Raw genomic sequence first — 18,340 nt, 5'->3', positions numbered from 1 at the left:
CCCCTCATATTTATGTAAATCTTTTCTTGTATCTTTTCATGTGACAACACTGAAGAAATGACACTTTGCTACAATGTTGTGTAGTGAGTGTACAGCTTGTATAACAGTGTAAATTTGCTGTGCCCTCAAAATAACTCAACACACAGCCATTAATGTCTAAACCGCTGGCAACAAAAGTGAGTACACCCCTAAGTGGAAAAAAGGCAAAATTGGGACCAAAGTGTCAATATTTTGTGTGGCCGCCATTATTTTCCAGCACTGCCTTTACCTTCTTGGGCATGGAGGTCACCAGAGCTTCACAGGTTGGCACTGGAGTCCTCTTCCCCTCCTCCGTGATGACATCACAGAGCTGGTGAATGTTGGAGATCTTGCGCTCCTCCACCTTCCGTTTGAGGATGTCCCACTGATGCTCAATAGGGTTTAGGTCTGGAGACATGCTTGGCCAGTCCGTCACCTTTACCCTCAGCTTCTTTAGCAAGGCAGTGGTCGTCTTGGAGGTGTGTTTGGGGTCGTTATCATGTTGGAATACTGCCCTGCGGCCCAGTCTCTGAAGGGAGGGGATCATGCTCTGCTTCAGTATGTCACAGTACATGTCGGCATTCATGGTTCCCTCAATTATCTGTAGCTCCCCAGTGCCAGCAGCACTCATGCAGCCCCAGACCATGACACTCCCACCACCATGCCTGACTGTAGACAAGACACATTGTTCATTAGCCTAAATTCCCCCCCCCCCTTCTTGCACCTCAACACTTTTTGGGGTCCCCACCTCCTAAACTGCAGCCAGCTGCTTTTTTTTGGTTGGGGGGGGGGGGGTCCCAGAACAGCGATCGCCATATATATATATATATATATATATATATATATTCATTTTAGGGGCACATTGTTCATTAACCTAAAGTCGTCGTCCCCCCTCTTGCACCCCAACACTTTTTGGGGTCCCCACCTCCTGAACAACACCCAGCTGCTTTTTTTGTGGGTCCCAGAACAATGATCGCCCCATAAGTATATCTCTTATGTGTGTATATATATATATTATTTCTTTATTTTTCATTGTAGGGGGGCACGTTGTTCATTAACCTAAAGTCCCCCCCCCCCTCTTGCACCTCAACACTTTTTGGGGTCCCCACCTCCTATATTAATTTTAGGGGGCACATTGTTCATTAACCTAAAGTCCCCCCCCCCCCACCCCCCTTTGCACCTCAACACTTTTTGGGGTCCCCAGCTCCTGAACAACACCCAGCTGTTTTTTTTGTGGGTCCCATTGGGGGGCACATTGTTTATTAGCCTAAAGTCCCCCCCCCCTTAAATGTCAAATTTTTTGGGGTCCCCACCCTCTGAAGAACACCCAGCTGCTTTTTTTGTGGGTCCTAGAACAATGATCGCCCCATAAGTATATCTCTTATGTGTATATATATATTATTCATTTATTTTTCATTGTAGGGGGGCACGTTGTTCATTAGCCTACAGCCCCCCCTCCCTCTTGCACCCCAACACTTTTTGGGGTCCCCACCTTCTAAACAGCAGCCAGCTGCCTTTTTGGGGTCCCAGAACAATGATCGCCCCATAAGTATATCTCTTATATGTATATATATATATTATTTATTTTTCATTGTAGGGGGGCACGTTGTTCAGCCCCTTCACCCCCCCTTCTTGCACCCCAACACTTTTTGGGGTCCCCACCTCCTAAACAGCAGCCAGCTGCCTTTTTGGGGGTCCCGGAACAATGATTTTTTCATAACAATCATTTTTTTTAGGACCACTTCCTAAAAATAGGGGCTCAAGCCCCCATGACCCTGTCTGACCCCCCCCCCGCAGCAGCAGGCTCTCCTCTCCTCCATAGAGAGGACTGGTGGAGATGTGATCAGAGGAGTCCCAGAAAAAGAGAAGAGACTTTGCCTACTTTGGCATTTTCCTCCAGCAGGGAAGGGGTTAAGCTGGCCATCCATCTATCGATCAGCGCTGGTGGCCGATCCTGAGCCGTGCGATCAGAGGAGAGGAGGGGAGGGGGGGGGGGTGGCAGGAGAAGGGGGGGGGGGGGTGGTGGGGGTTGGGTGCCTGCTGAGAGCTGCAGTATCCGGAAAGTTATTCCGCCAGCAGCTCCCAGCCTCGGACTGGACGAGGGGCACAGCTCAGCCTGCACCAGCCTGCCGCAGGGGGTGGCCGGTGTCCCCGGGGGGGCGCTGTGTCTGCTGGGGGTGGGGGGGGGGGGGGGGGGGAAGAGAAGTTCAGCTCATGGAGCTCCGGGGCTGGAGATGTGAAATCACCGACAAGAAGGAGGAGAAGCAGCTGCCGTGATCGCCCCGTTCTCCGCCGCCGCCGCACACCGCCGCCGCCGCCATGTACTCCCCGCTCTGCCTCACCCAGGTAAGTGGGCCGGACCGGGGAACCCTGCGGAGGAGGGGGAGGGGAGGGGGGCACTCACATTGGCACCGCCGCCGCCGCCGCTGCTGCTGACACTTGGAGTTTGTCTGCGGGACTTGGAGTTCGGCGTGTCGTGTGTCCGGGAGAAGTGCTGGAATCCCGGAGCCCCGGGGCGGCTGGAGGATCGGAGACCCGAGAGAGGGACGGAGAGACACAGAGGGGGATCGGCGACATTCTTTTCTTTTTTATTCTTTTCTTCGCGAGTGTCAGACTTTGTTACATTGTGAGATCCGCATCCCCTCCGCCAATCACCTCCCTCCCCAAGTGTCAGGTTCATGTGCAACTATTTCCAATTGCAGCATTGTCCCGGATCTCTCTCAGCCGCCACTTTCCCCTTTGTAAGTCCCATTTGCAACATTATCGGTCCTTGTTTATTGCAACATTGTCCCGGATCCAGACTTTCCCCTTCTGTAATGTAAGGCTCGGGGGCATCTGACGCATTGTCAGTCAAGTTCCATTGCTACATTGTCCTGGGTCACTTGCAACAGTGACATTTGCAACATTATCAGTCCTTTATTTTAATTGCAACATTGTCCCGGATCACTTGTGATAGACTTTTCTCTTCTGTAATGTAAGGCTTGGGGGCTATCTGCAGCATTGTCAGTCAAGTTCCATTGCAACATTGTCCTGGGTCACTTGCAACATTATAAGTCCTTTTTTTTTTTATTGCAACAGTGTCCTGGATCACTTGTGATAGACTTTTCTCTTGTGTAATGTAAGGCTCATGGCTATCTGCAGCATTGTCTGCTAATTTCAATTGCAACATTGTCCCGGATCACTTGCAGCAGCGACTTTTCCCTTTTGTAGGTGACATTTGCAACATTTTTTTTCTTTTTTTTTATTGCAACAGTGTCCTGGATCCCCTGTAGTAGAGACGTTTCCCCTTTTGTAATGTAAGGCTCAGGGGGGCCATCTGCAGCCTTGTCAGTCAAGTTCCATTGTAACATTGTCCTGGGTCACTTGCAACAGCGACTTTTCCCTTTTGTAAGTGACATTTGCAACATTAGTGTTTTTTTTATTGCAACAGTGTGCTGGATCCCCTGTAGTAGAGACTTTTCCCTTTGTAACGTAAGGCTCAGGGCCATCTGCAGCCTTGTCAGTCAAGTTCCATTGTAACATTGTCCTGGGTCACTTGCAACAGCGACTTTTCCCTTTTGTAGGTGACATTTGCAACATTAGTGTTTTTTTTATTGCAACAGTGTGCTGGATCCCCTGTAGTAGAGACTTTTCCCTTTGTAATGTAAGGCTCAGGGCCATCTGCAGCCTTGCCAGTCAAGTTCCATTGCAACATTGTCCTGGGTCACTTGCAACATTATAAGTCCTTTTTTTTATTGCAACATTGTCCTGGGTCACTTGCAACAGTGTCATTTGCAACATTATAAGTCCTTTTTTTATTGCAACATTGACCTGGATCACTTGTGATAGACTTTTCCCTTCTGTAATGTAAGGCTCACAGCCATCTGCAGCATTGTCTGCTATTTTCAATTGCAACATTGTCCCGGGTCACTTGCAGCAGCGACTTTTCCATTTTGTAGGTGACATTTGCAACATTATTGTTTTTTTTATTTTATTGCAACAGTGTCCTGGATCCCCTGTAGTAGAGACTTTTCCCTTTGTAATGTAAGGCTCAGGGCCATCTGCAGCCTTGTCAGTCAAGTTCCATTGCAACATTGTCCTGGGTCACTTGCAACAGTGTCTTTTTTCTTTTGCAAGTGTCATTTGCAGCCGCGTCAATATTTTTAATTGCAACAGCATCCTGGATCACTTGCAACAGTGGCTTTCCCTTCTTTAATACAAGGGTTAGGGTCATCTGCAGCATTGTCAGTCAAGTTCCGTTGCAACTTTGTCCTGGGTCCCTTGTGATAGAGACTTTTCCCTTTGTAATGCAAGGCTCGGGCCATCTGCAGCATTGTCCTGGGTCACTTGCAGCAGTGTCATTTGCAACATTATAAGTCCTTTTTTTTATTGCAACATTGTCCTGTGTCACTTGCAGCAGTTTTATATGCAACATTATAAGTCCTTTTTTTTATTGCAACATTGTCCTGGGTCACTTGCAACATTATAAGTCCTTTTTTTTTAATTGCAACATTGTCCTGGATCACTTGTGATAGAGACTTGTCTCTTCTGTATTGTGAGGGTCGGGGCCATCTGCAGTATTGTCAGTCAAGTTCCATTGCAACATTGTCTTGGGTCACTTGCAACAGTATAAGTCCTTTTTTTAATGCAACAGTGTCCTGGGTCACTTGTGATAGACTTTTCCCTTCTGTAATGTAAGGCTCTGGGCCATCTGCAGCATTGTCAGTCAAGTTTCATTGCAACATTGTCCTGGATCACTTGCAACAGTGGCTTTTCCCTTTTGCAAGTGTCATTTGCAGCCGCGTCAATATTTTTAATTGCAACAGCATCCTGGATCACTTGCAACAGTGGCTTTCCCTTCTTTAATACAAGGGTTAGGGTCAGCTGCAGCATTGTCAGTCAAGTTCCGTTGCAACTTTGTCCTGGGTCCCTTGTGATAGAGACTTTTCCCTTTGTAATGCAAGGCTCGGGGCCATCTGCAGCATTGTCCTGGGTCACTTGCAGCAGTTTTATTTGCAACATTATAAGTCCTTTTTTTTTTTATTGCAACAGTGTCCTGGATCACTTGTGATAGAGACTTGTCTCTTCTGTATTGTGAGGGTCGGGGCCATCTGCAGTATTGTCAGTCAAGTTCCATTGCAACATTGTCCTGGGTCACTTGCAACAGTTTTATTTGCAACAGTATAAGTCCTTTTTTTATTGCAACAGTGTCTTGGATCACATGTGATAGACTTGTCTCTTCTGTAATGTGAGGGTCAGGGCCATCTGCAGCATTGTCTGCGTCTTTCAATTGCAACGTGCAGCAGCGACTTTTCCCTTCGTAGTTGACATTTGCAACATTATCGTTTTTTTTATTGCAACAGTGTCCTGGATCCCCTGTAGTAGGGACTTTTCCCTTTGTAATGTAAGGCTCAGGGCCATCTGCAGCATTGTCAGTCAAGTTCCATTGCAACATTGTCCTGGGTCACTTGTAACAGCGACAGTTTCATTTGCAACATTATAAGTCCTTTTTTTTTATTGCAACAGTGTCCTGGATCACTTGTAATAGAGACTTTTCTCTTCTGTAATGTAAGGGTCAGAGCCACCTGCAGCCTTGTCTGCTGTTTTCATTTGCAACATTGTCCTGGATCACTTGCAACAGTGACTTTTCCTTCTTTAATGTAAGGGTCAGCTTCAGCATTGTCAGTGTTTTTTCAGTTGCAACATTGTCCTGGATCACTTGCAGCAGCGACTTTTCCCTTTGCAAGTGCCATTTGCAACAGCACCACACACACACACACCACAGGTTGAACTGGATAGACTGGTGTCCTTATTCAACCTTACCAACTATGTAGCTATGTAACAGTAATCGATATTTTAAATTGCAACAATGTCCTGGATCACTTGCAACCGTGACTTTTCCTCCTTTAATGCCAGAGTCAGGGTCAGCTGAAGCATTGTCAGTTACTTTCACTTGCAAAGGTGACCTGGATCACTTGCAACACCGTCTTTTGTTCTTGTTCTGCAACTTTTGTTTTTTGCAAGTATCATTTGCAACAGTATCGTTTTTTCTAATTGCAACAGTGTCCTGGATCACTTGCAACAGTGACTTTTCCCTTCTTTACTGCAAGGGTCAGGGTCGGTAGGGCCAGTTGCAGCATTGCCAGTTGACCTGGATCACTTGCAACACTGTCTTTTGTCCTTGTTCTGCAAGGGTTGGGGTCATTTGCAACAGTGTCAGTTTAAAAAAGGAAATAAAACAGTGTCTTGGACCACTTGCAACAGTGTCTATTAGTCCTTAGAAACAATCCAGGGTCAAGTGTAAAGTGTCGGGGTCAGTTGCAAAAGTCCCTAGCTTTGTTTATATCTACAACAGTTCCGGCTTTGGGTTCTATCACTTGCAGCAATGTTGTTTCCCTTTTTTGTTTTGCAAGCGTCAGGCTCATTTGCAACCACGTCTTTAATCACTTGCAACCTTCTTTTTTTGGCAAGTGTCCTTTGGCTCATTTGCAACAGTGACTGGCTGTTTTTTCTGCAACAGTTCCAGATTGGGTTCTGTCACTTGCAACAGTTTTTTTTTCTTTTTTAAGTGTCAGGCTCATTTGCAACAGCGTCTGGCCTTTAAAAAAAAAAAAATTGCACCAGTAAGTTTAATCACTTGCAACAGTGTCATTTTCTTTCTTGCAAGTGTCAGGCTGTAGTAGTTGCAACAGTGTCAGTTTGTTTTTTGTTTGCAGCAGTGTCCTGAATCACTTGCAACGGTGTCTTTTTCCTTTTTTTGCAACAGTTTAGCGTTTTGTTCTTGCACCAGCCTCAGGCTTTTTTTTTTGCATTTTTTTTGCAAGCGTCAGACTTCTACTCAACAGCGTCAGGCTTATTCTCAACAGCGTTACGCATTTTTTCAACAGCATCAGGCTTTTTTTGTATTTTGCAACACTTGCAACAGTGTCAGGCTTATTCTAAACAGCGTTATGCTTATTCTCAACAGCATCAGGCTTTTTTTGTATTTTGCAACACTTGCAACAGCGTCAGGCTTATTCTGAACAGCGTAACACTTATTGTCAAACAGCGTCAGGCTTTTTTTTTGCCTTTTGCAACATCTGCAACAGCGTCAGGCTTATTTTTGCAACGGCTCCAGGCTGCTTTGGATCACTTGTCACAGGGTACTTTTTTTTATTGTAAGCGTCAGGGTTATTTGCAACAGTGTCAGGTTGTTATTGTTTTCTTTGCAAAGGGGTCACTTGCAACAGTGTATTTTATTGCGTCAGGCTTATTTTGCCTTTTGCAACACTTGCAACAGAGTCAGGCTTATTCTCAACAGCGTTGGGCTTGTTCTCAACAGCGTTGGGCTTGTTCTCAACAGCGTCAGGCTTGTTTTGCCTTTTGCAACACTTGCAACAGAATCAGGCTTATTCTCAACAGCGCCAGGGTTATTCTCAACAGCGTCAGGCTTTTTTTGCCTTTTGCAACACTTGCAACATCGTCAGGGTTTGTTCTCAACAGGGTCAGGCTTATTTTTGCAACGGCTCCAGGCGGCTTTGGATCACTTGCCACAGGGTACTTTTTTATTGTAAGCGTCAGGGTTATTTGCAACAGTGTCAGGTTGTTTTCTTTGCAAAGGGGTCACTTGCAACAGTGTATTCTATTGCGTCAGGCTTGTTTTGCCTTTTGCAACACTTGCAACAGCGTCTGGCTTATTCTCAACAGCGTCGGGCTTATTCTCTACAGCGTCAGGCCTATTTTTAACAACGTCAGGCTTTTTTTTTGCCTTTTGCAACACTTGCAACAGCGTCAGGCTTATTCTCATCAGCGTCGGGCTTATTCTCAACAGCGTCAGGCTTATTTTTAACAACGTCAGGGTTATTTGCAACTGTGTCAGGTTGTTGTTGTTTTCTTTGCAAAGGGGTCACTTGCAACAGTGTATTTTATTGCGTCTGGCTTTTTTTGCCTTTTGCAACACTTGCCACTGTGTCAGACTTATTCTCAACAGCTTCAGGCTCTTTTTTGCCTTTTGCAACACTTGCCACTGCGTCAGGCCTTATTCTCAACAGCGTAACGCTTATTCTCAACAGCGTCAGGCTTTTTCTAGCCTTTTTGCAACACTCGCAACAGCGGCAGGCTTATTTTTGCAACGGCGCCAGGATCAATTGCAATAGTTTATTTTTATTTTTTTATCGCAAGCGTCAGGCTTATTTGCAACAGGGTCACTTGCAAACATTGTCTTTTATTGCGTCAGGCTTTTTTGTTTCATTGGGTTGGATCACTTGCAACAGGATTGTGGTTAATTTTTCTTTTTTTGCAACACTGTCAGCGTGTCGCTGTTGCTTATAGCCCCCTGGTGTGCCGGTATGGACGTTGGTGTGTGTAAGAGCTGAACTTGATTATAACGTAGGGTCGGTGGTCCCGTCTGTATAGGTGAACTAGTTAGTGCTAGCCCAGTAGGCATGCCACTTGGTTGGTCTTGGGGCAGAGGCGGAGGGGGGGGGTGTGGAGGGGGGTTTAGTGCAGCGAGTGCAGCGAGTACAGCGAGGGGTTAATAGGAAAGGCAGCGCAGTCTGCGTTGGGTCTGCATGAGACAGTGACTTGGAGTAGTTTGCTTGGTGTGGTTGCTGCGGTGTGTAGTAGAGAGGCACGTTGGCCGCCGGTTGAGTTGCACGGCGTGTAGAGTAGGCTGGACGGGTGGCACACGGTGCATTGGCTGCTTTGTCCAGCACGCCGTATGGTAGCTGCTTAGCGTGCATGCTGCTGATTTGCAGTCCCGAGTGGCTGTGTGTGTGTGTGTGTGTGAGTGTGTGTGTCAGCTCTCCCCAGTACAATGTATTAAATGATTTCCTCGCACAGCGAGTGCGTGTGAGTGTGTGTCAGTCATCCAGTGTGTGTGTGTGTGAGTGCGTGTGGGGGCCGTCCTGGCCGAGCCATGTCTATGTTCCCGGGGCCAGTACAGAGCCGTCTCTCTCCCCCTCTAGTCGCCGACTACCACCCAAGGGGGATGACATCCACGTGCAACTTTTTCTACCAAGCAGATCTCACCTTGTGCGGAACAAGACCTGTGGTAGTGTCTCCTCTACTTCAGGCGGGCGCTGGGGGAGGAGGAGGGGGGGCCCTCATGGCACTTGGCTTGGCAGCGGGCACAGGAGGTGAGGTGGAAGTGGCTTTGGCTGAGCGACCCTTCACACTCCTTCCTGGATCTAGAGGCTTGCTGCCACCGGTCACCTCCGCCTGGCCAGCGCCAAGTGTCTGGGTACTGTGCACTTCTCTCTCTCTTACGTATGTTCTCCTTGTTCATTGCATTCTTTTTTTTTCGGGGACGGGAATCCGTCGCCTTATCACTTTCTCCGGCGTTGCCTTTGGGTTGAGGGGTGTGTGACAAATGATTTTGCCAACCTGTAATTAAAAAAAAAAAATGAAATAGCACTTTGGAAAGTAGGACTTGCTTGCCAAAATCTACAGTAAGTGATAACATGTTAGGAGCAAGCAAGTCATCGAAGATTTTTTATTTTTTTTAATCGTTATTTTTTTTATTTTTACGGATTTAAGTACCTTGCAATTTTTTTTATTTTTTTTTTCGGAACACGATTGCCCAGCATAAGGCATGCTGGGATTTTTAGGCCTGACAGTATCTCTATAGAAATATTTTTACGAATTTAAATACCTTGCAATTTTTTTTTATTATTATTATTTTTTTTTCGGAACACGATTGCCCAGCATAAGTCATTATCCTATAGACAGTATCTCTATAGAAATATTTTTTTACGGATTTAAATACCTTGCAGTTTTTTTTATTATTATTATTTTTTTTTTTCGGAACACGATTGCCCAGCATAAGGCATGCTGGGATTTTTAGGCCTGACAGTATCTCTATAGAAATATTAAGCACATGGTCATATTTTTTTTTTTGGGGGAAAAAATTCCAAAAATAAGTATTGTCGTCCAAGTTCATGTATAAAATGTGAATTTATTTATTTTTATTTTATATTTATTTATTATAATAATTATTATTTTTTTTTTTTAATATAATGAATTACTTAAATATGTTAATCGCTGCGTAAACTTAAATTTTTATCGCTATTGCTTTAAACAGAACTCGGGTGTCGCGCGTCCTAGATCTCGCCTTTTTAAAGTGTGTTCATTTATATGTATTTTATGGAACCTGAAATGTTGACCTTATATAACCTTTTTTTTTTTTTTTATTATTATTATTTTATGTGAACGTTGATATGCTGTTAGCATTTTATTTTTTTATGGCGGTTGTCATGATTTAGTACAAAAGGTCCAAGTGTAAATTGATTACTGGATGGCATTGATTATTGATACATAACCTTAGGGCATGACTAGGGTTTTAACTCATTGGTTATTGATTAATAGCTTTACAGAAATAAAATTAGGGAATGAATAGGTTTTTCACTCATTGATTATTGATGCATAGCTTTACAGAAATATTAGGTTTTAAAACTCATTGATTATTGATATTCATAGCTTTGCAGAAATTAATTTAGGGCATGAATAGGTTTTTAACTTATTGATTATTGATTCATAGCTTTACAGAAATAAAATTAGGTAATGAATAGGTTTTTTACTCATTGATTATTGATACATAGTTTTACAGAAACTTTAGGTTTTACACTCATTGATTATTGATACATAGCTTTACAGAAATAATATTAGAGATTGAATAGGTTTTTAACACATTGATTATTGATACATAGTTTTACAGAAACTTTAGGTTTTAAACTCATTGATTATTGAATCATAGCTTTACAGAAATAATATTAGAGATTGAATAGGGTTTTAACTCATTGATTATTGATTCATAGCTTTACAGAAATATAATTAGAGATTGAATAGGGTTTTAACTCATTGATTATTGATTAATAGCTTTACAGAAATAATATTAGAGATTGAATAGGGTTTTAACTCATTGATTATTGATACATAGCTTTACAGTAATAATATTAGAGATTGAATAGGGTTTTAACTCATTGATTATTGATACATAGCTTTACAGAAATAATAGTTTTTTTTTAACCCATTGATTCATAGCTTTACAGAAATAATATTAGAGATTGAATAGGGTTTTTTAACTCATTGATTATTGATACATAGCTTTACAGAAATAATAGATTTTTTTTAACTCATTGATTATTGATTCATAGCTTTACAGTAATACAATTAGAAAATGAATAGGTTCTTAATGCATTGATTATTGATCCATAGCTTCACAAAAATAAAATGTAAGAATTAACAGGTTTTGAACTCTTTTTTTAACTTTTTTTGCAAATTTTGCTGACAGTCCCGGTTTTCCTCCTTTGCCGTATGAAATGTCAGGCATGCATTTTGGCACTGGCTGGGTTAATGCTGAGATTTTTTTTCCCCGGTATAGGTAAAGTCTGCAAGCCTTCTCAGACCCCCCTCCAAACTCCTTCCTATAGACTTACAAAGAGGCAGCCTTAGAAAGTATAGCTCTGCTTTAAATTATAATTTGGCCTTCTTTTCCAAAAATAAAGTACGGCGACGTTCTACTGTCACTTATTTTGCGGTATTTTTGTTCTTAAATGGATATTCATGCTTGAAAAATGCAGGAAGAGGCTCCCTTCTAGTGCAGTGTGTGCCTCAGGATTATATGGGCCTTGCCGCGTTCACTTGGGGCCGGTTTAGTGTCGTCTCAAAACTTTCACGTCGAGAGAGTGAAAGTTTGCTGAGCAATTGTAATGTGCAAACTTCTCTTTAGGTCGTGGGAGTTGCCATTCTGCCAATCTTGTGAATTGTTGTGATTTTTTTGCAGATATTTTTAAATGGTGCTTGAAACCGAACTTTGCACCGTAGTCTAGCCATAGCTCCTGAATAATTAATGTTCGGGATTAAATGTAAACTTTTTTTTTCTTTCCAAGCCACGTGTAAATATAAAATGTGCTTCCTTTTATACAAAGCTTGGCACTGTCAGTGAAGAATAGCAAGGCCCCTTATCAGAACCCACATTCAAAAATTGCTTGAGGGTATCATTTTAAAAAAAATAAATTGTAATTCCGCAAATAATTTCTTCATCATCCTTAGATTAGTTAAACCAGCACATAATTTACTATGAAATGAATAAAGCACTATTTATCTTCAGTTTCATTACATATGCATTTGGCATTTTTATATTTATTGTAATCATGGGATCTGTAGCTCGTTATTAGTTATTGTATTTAATTTTTTGAGTTAGTATTGAGCTCTTTATTCGTTTTTTTATAAAATGTTTTGAGTTGGTGTTGAGCTCGTTATTAGTTAGTTTTTTTATTTTTTTGAGTTGGTGTTGAGCTCATTATTAATTACTTTATACAATTTTTGGAGTTGGTGTTGAGCTCGATATTTGTGATTTTATTTCATTTTTTCCCATAGATCCCATCGTTTTTTTATAAAATTTTTGAGTTGGTGTTGAGCTCGTTATTAGTTATTTTATTTAATTTTTTTGAGTTGGTGTTGAGCTCATTATTAATTACTTTATTTAATTTTTGGAGTTGGTGTTGAGCTCGATATTTGTGATTTTATTTAATTTTTTCCCATAGATCCCATAGTTTTTTTATAACATTTTTGAGTTGGTGTTGAGCTCGTTATTAGTTATTTTATTTTATTTTTTTGAGTTGGTGTTGAGCTCATTATTAATTACTTTATTTAATTTTTGGAGTTGGTGTTGAGCTCGATATTTGTGATTTTATTTAATTTTTTCCCATAGATCCCATCGTTTTTTTTATAACATTTTTGAGTTGGTGTTGAGCTCGTTATTAGTGATTTTTTTTTTTTTTTTGAGTTGGTGTTGAGCTCATTAATAATTACTTTATTTAATTTTTGGAGTTGGTGTTGAGCTCGATATTTGGGATTTTATTTCATTTTTTCCCATAGATCCCATAGTTTTTTTATAGAATTGGTGTTGAGCTCGATATATGTGATTTTATTTCATTTTTTCCCATAGATCCCATAGTTTTTTATAGAATTTTTGAGTTGGTGTTGAGCTCGTTATTAGTTATTTTATTTTATTTTTTTGAGCTGGTGTTGAGCTCATTATTAATTACTTTATTTAATTTTTTGAGTTAGTGTTGAGCTCGTTATTAGTTACTTTATTTCATTTTTTGAGTTTGTGTCGAGCTGGTTTTGTAGTTACTTTTTTGCTTTTTTTGAGTTAGTGTTGAGCTCGTTATTAGTTATTGTATTTAGTTTTTATATTAGTTGGTGTTGAGCTCGTTAGTTATTTTATTTTATTTTTTGAGTTGGCGTTGTTGTTTTTTTTTTTTTTTTGTGTCAACCTATAAACTATTGATGATTTTTTTTTTTTTACTTTGTGTTTGTGTCAATTTGTAAATGATAGCTTTGAAACTGGTAATATTTTCTTTTTGTTACCTAAACAGCAGAATTCTGACACATAGCAAACTCTTGCACCCGCCCCAGGTTTATAAATAGTTGATGAATTGTCACAAAATGTTCTGCAAACTTTTTTTTTTTTTTTTAATGCAGCCAAACTTGAAGGTCTAGAATCTTGTAGCGCCTTTGCTTTCAAAGCAGGTGAAAAAATGTAAAGCACTTGGAGATTACAGTAGGTTCAGGAAATTAAAAAGCTCAGGTAGCTTCTTTAAATATTTTATAAATACAATTTTAGCCTAAATTAGGAGTTTATAAGCCCTTATAATGCATCATTTTGTAAAGGGCCGTGCAAACTGTTGGCACTATATAAATCTTGTATAATAATAGTAGATTGCAAGCTCCTAAGTACTTGTAGATTGCAGTAGGTCCCAAAAATGTTAATGCTTATTTGATTATTATGTAAAAATTATAGCCTTAATTATGGGTTTGTAAGCCCTTATAACTCATATACTCTGCAAAGGGTTGTGTAAACTGGCGCTATATAAATCTTGTATTATAATAATAATAATAATAATAGATTGCAAGCTCATAAGTACTTGTAGATTGCAGTAGGTCTGCAAAATTGCAATCCACGAGAGGCTTCTTTAATTATTATATAAAAATTATAGTCTTAATTATGAGTTTATAACTCATGGATTTTGCAAAGCGCTGTGCAAACTGTTGGCGCTATATAAATCCTGAATAATAATAAGAATAACAGTTTGCAAGCTCATAAGTATAATAGCCATAACTTTATTTATTTTTTATTTTTGGGGGGGGGGGGGGGATTTTGCAAAGCGCTGTGAAAACTGTTGGCGCTCTATATAAATCCTGAATAATAAGAATAAGAATAAATTGCAAGCTCCTAAGTATAACGGCCTCAACTTTTTGTTTTGACTTGCGTTTATACTTTGCAATCCGGTTTCCATTACTAATGCAATGTACATTGATATGTGTTGGTGTAGGCCCAATATTTCATATTTTGTCTTTTTTTTTTTTATGGTACAAATATATATATATACATATATATATATTTTTTAATGTGTTGTAATATATATTACAATTAGGCTTTCCTATATAACGTTGCTAATTTGTTATAAGGTTTTATTTTTATTTATTTTTGTATTATTTTTTTATCCTTGAGTGTGTTTAATATGGACCTTTTTTGAGGTATTGTACAGTAGATTTTGCTTAATCATTTTTTTATATATATTTATCAATATATATATATATATATAAAAAAAAAAAAATATATATATATATATATATATATATATATATATATATATATTTATATATATTTATATATGTATATATATAATATATATATATATATATATATATATATATATATATATATATATATATATATTTATATATAAATATATAATATATATAGTTTTCCCTTTTTAAAAATAAATGTAAATTCATAAAGCAGCCAGTGAAGATTGTAGCCTTGCCAAGTTGTACGAGTATGTAGAGACACGTGTGTCCCCGAGTTCTGTTTATAATAATAACAATAGAAAAATAATTTAAAAAAGTTAGGAAAATTTTTACTTGTGCCGCCCTGTCAATTTGTGGGTGTAAACTCGTTTTTTCCTCTCCTAGACTCTTGCCTTGTGATTCCACTTTTAAATATTGATGTTCATGCATTTGCTGGGGTGAAAAGGAAGTGCTGGGTCTTTGTGTACAATTAACAAAAGAAACGGACGTGGATAAAAAAAAAACCCGACGCCTGCTTGTCACCACTTAGCCGGCCTCTAAGTCCTGAAATCACCTTTTTTTTTTTTATATTGTCGCACAGAAAATGGGCCTAGAAGTGATATTTTTACAGGAAATACTTCCTCCGATTGCGGGTTCCCTGTAATTTTAGCACATAAATAGTTGCTCCTTAGCGGTAAATAAGAACTAGTTTTCATCTGCAGGTTTTAAAAATAGTTTTTAAGTTTTCATATCAATCCCTCTTTTTTTATTTATTTTTTTATTTTTCTTCTTTGCAGGATGAATTCCATCCCTTTATCGAAGCACTTCTGCCCCACGTCCGCGCTTTTGCCTACACATGGTTCAACCTGCAAGCCCGAAAGCGAAAATACTTCAAGAAGCACGAAAAGCGCATGTCGAAAGAGGAAGAAAGGGCCGTGAAGGATGAGTTGCTGAGCGAAAAACCCGAAGTCAAACAGAAATGGGCGTCCCGTCTCCTGGCAAAGTTAAGGAAAGATATCAGGCCGGAATATCGAGAGGATTTTGTACTCACCGTGACCGGTAAAAAATCCGCGTGTTGCGTTCTGTCTAACCCCGACCAGAAGGGAAAAATGAGAAGAATTGACTGCCTTCGCCAGGCGGACAAGGTCTGGAGGCTAGACCTGGTGATGGTGATTTTATTTAAAGGAATCCCTCTCGAAAGTACTGATGGGGAGCGCCTTGTTAAGTCTCCGCAGTGTTCTAACCATGGGCTTTGTGTTCAGCCCCATCACATAGGAGTTTCTGTGAAGGAACTTGATTTGTATTTGGCTTACTTTGTACACTCAGCAGGTAAGTGGCGCTTTTATCTTCTTGAACTATCAGTTGCTATTGTTTATGTGTTGAATTTTTGCGTTACATTTATTTTTGGCATGTTGGTAGCGGCAACTGAAAACGTTCTAGGTTGACCTAAGTTTGAGGTATGTGGTGGGAATTTGTTACTCTCTTACCTTTGCTTTTTAGAACGTGAGGTTCTAAAAAGAAAACCTGTATTCAAAAATCAAGTAATTTTTAGGTTGACCTAAGTTCGAGATAGGTGCAAGGAATTGGGTATTCTCTTCCTTTGCTTTTTAGAACTTGAGGTCATAAAAAGAAGACCTACGTTAAAAAAGCAAGTCATTTTTAGGTTGACCTGAGTTTGAGATAGGTGCAAGGAATTGGGTATTCTCTTCCTTTGCTTTTTAGAACTTGAGGTTATAAAAATAAGTCCTGTATTCAAAATCAAGTAATTTTTAGGTTGACCTAAGTGTGAGATAGGTGCCAGGAATTTGGTACTCTCTACTTTTTCTTTTTAGAACTTGACGTTATAAATAGAAGACCTGCATTCAAAAATCAAGTAATTTTTAGGTTGACATAAGTTCGAGATAGGTGCAAGGAATTGGGTATTCTCTTCCTTTGCTTTTTAGAACTTGAGGTTATAAAAAGAACACCTGCATTCCTAAGTTCGAGATAGGTGCCAGGAATTCGGTACTCTCTTCCTTTACTTTTTAGAACTTGAGGTTATAAAAAGAAGACCCGCATTCAAAAATCAAGTAATTTTTAGGTTGACCTAAGTTCGAGATAGGTGCAAGGAATTGGGTATTCTCTTCCTTTGCTTTTTAGAACTTGAGGCTATAAAAAGAACACCTGCATTCCTAAGTTCGAGATAGGTGCCAGGAATTTGGTACTCTCTTTGCTTTTTAGAACTTGAGGTTATAAAAAGAAGACCTGAATTCAAAAATCAAGTGGAGAACTGAATCTTGAGTCCTCCAGAGGATGGACAGATGGTCTTTGCCGTGGCTTCGGTCAGGTGGCCACAACTTGGGGAACTGGGTTTTAGGCCAGAGCAGTGGACAAATGAACATGGAATTCAGAGGACAGTTTCTCCAATGCAGGAGTCAGCTCCATGGAAAACTACAGAAAACCTCAAAAGTTAGGCGCCAGCTGTAAATTTTGAGAAGTATTGGGGTTGATTTACCAAAACTTCAAAATCTGGTACAGCTGTGCATGGTAGCCAATAAGCTTCTCATGTCAGCTGGTTCAATTAAGCTTTGACAAAAAAAAACTGGAAACGGATTGGTTTCTCTGCAGAGCTGCACTCCATTTTGCACTCTCCAGTTTTAGTGAATCAACCTTATTGGCTATTTGGCTGCTGGTAATTGTCCAGCCCACATTTAGGTGGAGCTAACCTATCTGTAGTCTTGTCCGAACGTAGAACCTCCCCATCAACATGGCCTTGGCATCAGTTGAATGACTGGCCTTTGGAGGGAGCTCGGTTGTTGGTTCCTCTGCGAAAGATTCATTTTATGGCTGATTTACCCACGATGTCAATCGGTAGGGTTGGTGAAATAGCTCTTGAGTTCTAGGTTTATTAAAAGTTTTACCATAACAGTGAACTTGTGTTTTATGTTTGAAGCAACCAGTTGGGTTAAAAAAAAGTCTTTCAAGTAGAACTATAGGCAAATTTTTTATTTTTTTTCACCATTTGGATAGACTAAGGGAGGGTTATAACCCCGTAGGGTTTATTTTTGTCATCATTGTCCCTTCACTTCCTGTCCAATAGCCAAACAGGAAGTGAGAGGAAATCCTTGCAAATGAAGGGAATCCCTTGGGGACCCCACAGGTCACTTGAACTGGTGTCTCCATTGGAAGACTTTCCCTCTAGTACTTTTCTGCGGACAACCCCAAATTTGGGATTTTCTTTTACTTTCACTTTCAGTGATAATGGTAACAGGACACATAGAGATGGTGAATCTCCTTAAGGGGGGGCACAGACAGCAATACAAACTGACAGGGGTTCAAACACCTCTCCACTCTATCCAAAACTAAAAAAAAAGTTTTGCCTTTAGTTATACTGTAAGTCAACCTTACCCCCGTAAGGTCTTTGAACACAAGTTTGCTTTTTGTACCAGTCCTTGCCTCAGTGCGGATTTGTAGCCACCTGTTTGATCTGTGGTGTCGTTCAGTAAATATAAATAGATCAGCAACAAATAATTCCCTGTACAAAAAAATATATACGGTTTATTTTGGCTTTAAAGTAGAACTGTAGGCAATTTTTTTTTTCATTTTGGATACAGTAAGGGAGGGTTATAACCAGGGCCGGGACAATGGGTGGGCTGCCCTGGGCACAATATTTTATTGCAGGGATGGGGGCGGCTGCCCTGGGCAAAATGTTTTATTGCAGGGATGGGGGCGGCTACCCTGGGAACAATGTTTTATTGCAGGGATGGGGGCGGCTGCCCTGGGCAAAATGTTTTATTGCAGGGATGGG

General features: G+C 40.3%; 1 protein-coding gene across 7 annotated transcripts in view; it reads left to right on the top strand.

Annotated features, from left to right (window-relative positions):
- The window catches only part of NFIA (nuclear factor I A), a 455,247-nt gene that overhangs the window by 22,131 nt on the left and 414,776 nt on the right, over positions 1–18,340 (top strand). The window contains exons 1-2 of one of the 7 annotated variants that reach the window (XM_040360813.1): positions 2,206–2,364; positions 15,351–15,882. In XM_040360813.1, the coding sequence (XP_040216747.1) occupies positions 2,338–2,364; positions 15,351–15,882 (559 nt within the window). In that variant the 5' untranslated portion in view covers positions 2,206–2,337. Of the gene's footprint in view, positions 1–2,205; positions 2,365–2,421; positions 2,760–8,530; positions 9,029–9,048; positions 9,218–15,350; positions 15,883–18,340 lie in introns of those variants that run through there. The other 6 variants (XM_040360812.1, XM_040360811.1, XM_040360809.1 and 3 more) reach the window with 6 other exon arrangements.

This window comes from Rana temporaria, chromosome 7, assembly GCF_905171775.1.
Source record: "Rana temporaria chromosome 7, aRanTem1.1, whole genome shotgun sequence".
In the NCBI taxonomy this organism is placed as follows: Eukaryota; Metazoa; Chordata; class Amphibia; order Anura; family Ranidae; genus Rana; species Rana temporaria.
Note: the sequence above shows the minus strand (reverse complement) of the source record. Positions and strands in the feature narration are given on the sequence as shown.